Source organism: Protobothrops mucrosquamatus, unplaced genomic scaffold, assembly GCF_001527695.2.
Source record: "Protobothrops mucrosquamatus isolate PMUCROS unplaced genomic scaffold, P.Mucros_1.0 scaffold1752, whole genome shotgun sequence".
Taxonomy (NCBI): domain Eukaryota; kingdom Metazoa; phylum Chordata; class Lepidosauria; order Squamata; family Viperidae; genus Protobothrops; species Protobothrops mucrosquamatus.
The window spans coordinates 10,964-16,921 of NW_015387892.1; the positions used below are offsets into that span (position 1 = coordinate 10,964).

The following is a 5,958-nucleotide window of genomic DNA, read 5'->3' on the forward strand; positions in this document are numbered from 1 at the left end:
CCTTCAGACTTCCGAGCCTGCCCTTCGCCCTTGAGATTTCCTGGTGGTGCCCTGTTCTGGGTTACCTTTTTTTCTCCCCCGAGATAGACTCAGTGTTAACCCCTTGGTGAGCCAAGCCTGCCTCTTAGTGGCTGGCAAGGCTCGGAAGATGCCGTTTGGGGGCAAAATGGGAAGAATTCTGCCTTTTACATTAGCAATCTCCTCTTCGGGTACTCGCTTGTTCTGAGGCTCCACTTTAACAAAAATCCTTTTAGGAAAAATAGCTTTTATCGTCTACATGTAAGAAAGGTTTAGAGCTAGTGGGTCTAGAGCAGGGGTAGGCAACCTTGGCTCTTTTATGACTCATGGACTTCAACTCCCAGAATGCCTGAGCCAGCATGGCTCAGCTTGGAAACCTCTCCCTTTCCCCTCAGCATGGCTGGCTCAGGAATTCTGGGAGTTGAAGTCCACGAGTCATAAAAGAGCCAAAGTTGCCTACCTCTGGCCTAGACCTAAACCTTTCACTGTGGAAAATGTCTCTCTATGCCAAGGGTCTTCAAACTTGGCCCTTTTATGACTCGTGGACTTCAACTCCCAGAATTCCTGAGCCAACATGGCTCAGTTTGGAAACCTCTCCCTTTCCCCTCAGCGTGGCTGGCTCAGGAATTCTGGGAGTTGAGGTCCATGAGTCATAACAGGGCCAAGGTTGCCTACTCTTGGCCTAGGGGTTAAAGGGCCAGGCTAAAAATCAGGAGACGGTGAGTTCTACTCACACTTCAGGAGAAAGTCAAGAGTTAAATCTTAAAACATCCAGTTTCTTTGTCCCCATCTTTGTATCGGGATCCGTAATTGAGACCCTCACGTAAAATAATAATAATAATAATAATAATAATAATAATAATAATAATAATAATAATAATAATAATAATAATAATAATAATAATTATTATTATTATTATTATTATTATTATTATTATTATTATTATTATTCAAACATCCACATCTGCCTATCCCAGGTCCTCGGTAAGGACTCAATAGGTAGACAAAAATGCCAAATCCAGCCTGAACATCTGGCTGATTGTGCGATGATGATAATAATAATAATAAAAGTTGGAAGGGACCTTGGAGGTCATCTAGTCCAACCCCCTGCTCAGGCAGGAAACCCTATACCATTTTAGAGAAGAATAGAATAATAGAATAGAATAGAATAGAAGGGACCTTGGAGGTCATCTAGCCCAACCTCCTGCTCAGGCAGGAAACCCTATACCATTTCAGACAAATCGTTGTCCAATCTCTTCTTAAAAACTTCCAGTGTTGGAGCATTCACCGCTTCTGGAGGCAGGGTGTTCCACTGGTTAATTGTTCTAAAGGTCAGGAAGTCATAATCCTAATTGATTATCTTTGAGAAGGCTTGCATAGAAAAAAAAAAGCACCCCTATAAATTGGAAAAATAACATAATAATAAGAAAGCTACAGCAGTTCAAAAGCCATCGCCATTGTTTTGACTCTGAATCTCTGGAACAGTGATACAGAAAGAAAATGTATTTCTTTTAATCAGAACCGCAAAGTACATTGGGTTATATAGCGTGTCTACCTGTGTTTAGACTGGGCGCATGGGAGTTGTAGTACAGAAAGCTTGTTCGAAATACGGGTGACGGCCCGCAAAGGTCCAATTCTAAACTTTTCAATACACGTCGCCATCTTCCATTTAGGAGCAGCAAATAATCCATCAGGAAAAGCCCTATAAAAGGATTCTTCCCACTCGGTTCCCAGGACACCACAGCCGACTTGTTTATATAAATATATTCCCAACGTGTGAATGTGACTTAAGTCAAAGGTTCCCCAACTTTGGAAATGTTTAAGACTTGTGGACTTCAACTCCCAGAATTCCTCAGCCAGCTTGGCTGGCTGAGGAATTCTGGGAGTTGAAGTCCACAAGTCTTAAAAGTGGCCAAAGTTGGGGACCCCTGACTTCAGTGATCCAAAAGCTCATCAGATCCCCCCCCCAAATGACTTTATCCATTTTATTTGTGTCCCCCCCCCCCAAGAATAGAGGCCCTTTTCAAGCCACTCCTTTGCTAAGCAAACCGGCCTCCGTTTGCAGATTGACGAGGGAGTTGCTTTCTTGAGCCAGCTCCGTGATGGAGATGCGTCCCCGGCGCCGAATAAACTCCGCCACGGCCGTCATCTCTTCGGGTGTGATGTAGATGAATTTGCCTCGGTCGTCGATCACCCCTGCGGGGAAGGCCAGAGCGGGAATTAAAACCCACCCCGATGAACGAAAAGGGAAGGATGCCAAAGGGTGCCAATTCTTCCGGGATTTCAAAGTTGTTTCAAAGCCAACAAGGGTGCTTTAAAAGGCCTGGCTGTTTAAAGGGGAAAGCTCGTTTTTAACGTTTCTTTCCTAGATTTACCTGCCTCCCACAATGGAGTCCTTCCTCTTCCTCTCCCCCTTCCCTTCTCTCTCTTTCCTTTCTTTCCTCTCCCATACCTTCCTTCTCTTCCTTTTCTCTCCTCCCTCCCTGCTTCCTTTCTTCTGCCTTTTCTTCTTCCCTTCTGTCTCCTGCCTCTTTTCTCCCTCTCGCTTTTCTCTCCTCCCTCCCTTCTCCTCTTCTTCCTCTCCCCTTCCTTCTTTCCCCTTTCCATCTCTTCCCTTCCTCTTCCTTCCTTCTTCCCTCTCCTCCCTCCCTTCCTTCTTTGCTCCTCTCTCCCTCCCTCCTTTTCTCTCCTCCCTCCTTCCTTTCCTCTCTCCATCTTTTCTCTCTCCTCCCTCCCTCCCATCTTCCTCTCTCATCCTTTCTTTCTCTCCCTTTCTTCTTTCCTTCCTTCCTTCTCCTTTCCTTCCCTCCTCCTTCCCTCCTCCCTTCCTTCCATTCTGTCTTTCTCCTCCTCTCCCCTCCTTCTCTCCTCCCTTCCTTTCTCCCTCCCTCCCCTCTCTCCTTCCATTCCTTCTTTCTCCTCCCTCTCCCTCTCCTCCCATCCTCCCTCCCTTCTTCTCCCTTCATTCTCCTCCCTTCGTTGTCTCCATCTCCTTGAATTTGAAAGGAATCACTTCACCCTAGAATGCCCCAGTAAACTGCCGGCTGATGACTTGAGAATGCCACATTTGATTTTCCCAGCCATATAAGTTTTCCTCCGCTCCTGACTTCCACATCATTTTGGGATCTCAATTTGCAGAATTACACCGAAAAGACACCTGAAACGTGGCACGCTGGGGGAAAGCAGCTCTTAACCATTACATCCCATCCAGGTGCAAGAGTGTCAATGGGGCAAGCCAGGGTGAGGAGGCAACCACGTGCAAGGATGACAACCGGCTTCTCCCCCCCCCCCCCAATAAGTCAAACATCTGAACCCGGCCCAGGAAATCAGCTGCTGCTGCTGCCTCCTCCTCCTCCTCTTCTTCCTCCTCCTCCTCCTCTTCCTCTTCTTCCTCCTCCTCCTCCTCCTCTTCTTCTTCTTCCTCCTCCTCCTCCTTCTCTTCCTCTTCCTCTTCTTCTTCTTTATTCCTCCTCCTCCTCCTCCTTTCTTCTTCTTTCTTCTTTCTTCTTTCTTTCTTCTTCTTCTTCTTCCTCCTCCTCCTCTTCCTTCTTCTTCCTCCTCCTCCTCCTCCTCCTCCTCCTCCTCCTCTTCTTCTTCTTCTTCTTCTTCTTCTTCTTCTTCTTATTATTATTATTATTATTATTATTATTATTATTATTATTATTATTATTATTTTGCTAACTAGCCACAAGCCAACGAAATATCCCAACGGTGACTTTTGACCTTTGGCTGCATGGTGATTATTTCGAGCCCAAAAACCCGTAATATTCTTCGCGCCGCGATAACCTTGTGAACGGCAACTGCAACCGAACAGAAGGGCTTGCCAACGTCAAATGAAGACGGCTCAGGTGTGGCAGTGGAGACACCCCTGCTCGTACCTGCACCAGCCAAGGAAATCCCGTCCGATTTTGGCTCTCACCTGTGAGCGTGCCATCTGCCATCAGGTCTTGCACTCGGTTGATCGCATCCTGGGAAGGGAAAAGCAAGCAGGTTAACAGGGGGAAAGACTCCGGCGTAGACCCTTTTGGGGGAGAGGTTAGGCATCCATCACCGTAAGTCCTTCCCCCCCCCCCCGGCATTGCGACCCAAAACCCTAGTGAGGCCACAACTGGAATACTGCAGCCAATTTTGGTCACCATTTCACAAAAAAGATGTTGAGAGTTTGGAAAAAGTGCAGAGAAGAGCAACTAAGATGATCCGAGGCCTGGAGACTAACACATATGAAGAACGGCTGCGGGACTTGGGTTTGGCTAGGCCAGAGGGAGGCAACCTTGGCTCTTTTACAACTGGTGGACTTCAACTCCCAGAATTCCTGAGCCAGCATGGCTCAGCATGGAAACCTCTCCCTTTCCCCTCAGCATGGCTGGCTCAGGAATTCTGGGAGTTGAAGTCCACGAGTCATGAAGGGGCCAAGGTTGCCTATCCCTGGCCTAGGCCGCTTTATGACTCATGGACTTCAATTCCCAGAATTCCTCAGCCAGCAGGGCTCCGCTTGGAAACATCTCCCTTTCCCCTCAGCGTGGCTGACTCAGGAATTCTGGGAGTTGAAATCCACGAGTCATAAAAGAGCCAAGGTTGCCTACCCCTGGGCTAGTCTAAAGAAAAGGAGAAATAAGGGGGACACGATAACAGTCTTCCAGTATCTGAGGGGCTGCCCCAAAGAAGAGGGAGTCAAACTATTCCCCAAAGCAACAGAAGGCAGAAAAAGAAACAATGGTTGGAAACAGATCAAGGAGAGAAGCAACCTGGAATTAAGGAGAAATTTCCTGACAGTTAGAACAATTAACCAGAGGAACAGCTTCCCACCAGAAATTGTGGGCGCTCCATCCCTGGAGGTTTTTAAGAAGAGACTGGACAGCCACTTGTCTGAGATGGTATACATTCTCCTGCTTGAGCAGGGGGCTGGACTAGAAGACCTCCATAGTCCCTTCCAGCTTTATTCTATTCTCTATTCCTTCCTTCCTTCCTTCCTTCCTTCCTTCCTTCCTTCCTTCCTTTCCTTCCTTCCTTCCCACAGACCACCGCGCCACATCCGGCTCGCAAAGCCCTACCTGAGTCCTGAGGCCCAGGTGAGAAGCCAGGTCTTCCAAAAGGACCACTTTGGCATCCTAGGCGGAAGGGAGAAGTTGGGAAATTATTCCTTCGTTCGTTCGGTGAGTTTCCGGACAGGGAGGACAATGAACCAGGGGAACGGCCTGCCTCCAGAAGTTGTGGGTGACATATCGCTGGAGGTTCTTAAGAGGAGACTGGACGAAGTCTGTCTGACTTTTACATGTATATATATTTTGCAGTGGTTGTTAAGGGATTGCCATGGTTGTAAAATGAACATCAGGGTTGTTAAGCTGACAAATGGTTTTGGATGGGGAGGAGGAAGAGGGGGGAGGAGGGAGGAGAAAGGAGGGGAGTGAGGGAGGAAGAAGTAGGGAGGGGGAGGCGGGTGGTGGAAGGAGGTAGGGAGGAGGAAGGGAGGAAGAAGGGAGTGAGAAGGAGGGAGGAAGAGGGAGGAGTAGTGAGGAAGGGAGGAGGAAGAGGGATGAAAGAGGAAGGTCGAAGGAGGGAGGACAGGTGAGGGGAGAATGGAGGGGAGGGAGGAAGAAGGAGTCAGGGAGAAGAAGGGAAAAGGGAGGAGGTGAGGAGGAAGGAAAAAGAGGGAGGGAGCGGGTGGTGGAAGGAGGAAGGAGGGAGGGAGCAGTAGGGTGGAGGAAGGAGGGAGGGGTGGTGGGAGCAGGAGGGAGGAGGGGGGAGGATGGATGAGAAGGAGGGAGGAGGAAGTGGGAGGAAGAGGTGGAGGAATGAGGAGGAGGAATGTGGAAGAAAGGATGGAGAAGGAGGGAGGAAGGAGGGAGGAGCAGAAGGAAGGAGGGAGGGAGGAGAGAGGGAGGAGGGAGGGAGGGAGAGGGAGGAGGGAGGAGGAAGGTGGAAGAAAGGATGGAGAAGGGG

The 5,958-nt window shown here is 48.7% G+C and overlaps 1 protein-coding gene across 1 annotated transcript in view; it reads right to left on the reverse strand.

Annotated features, from left to right (window-relative positions):
- Positions 1–2,026: 2,026 nt before the first annotated feature.
- The window catches only part of DDRGK1 (DDRGK domain containing 1), a 21,758-nt gene continuing 17,826 nt past the window's right edge, over positions 2,027–5,958 (reverse strand). Inside the window, exons 7-9 of the mRNA XM_029285473.1 lie at positions 5,070–5,126; positions 3,938–3,986; positions 2,027–2,214 (exon numbers count right to left, since the gene is read on the reverse strand). Coding sequence (XP_029141306.1) covers positions 2,042–2,214; positions 3,938–3,986; positions 5,070–5,126 — 279 coding nt within the window. The 3' untranslated portion in view covers positions 2,027–2,041. The remainder of the gene's footprint in view (positions 2,215–3,937; positions 3,987–5,069; positions 5,127–5,958) is intronic.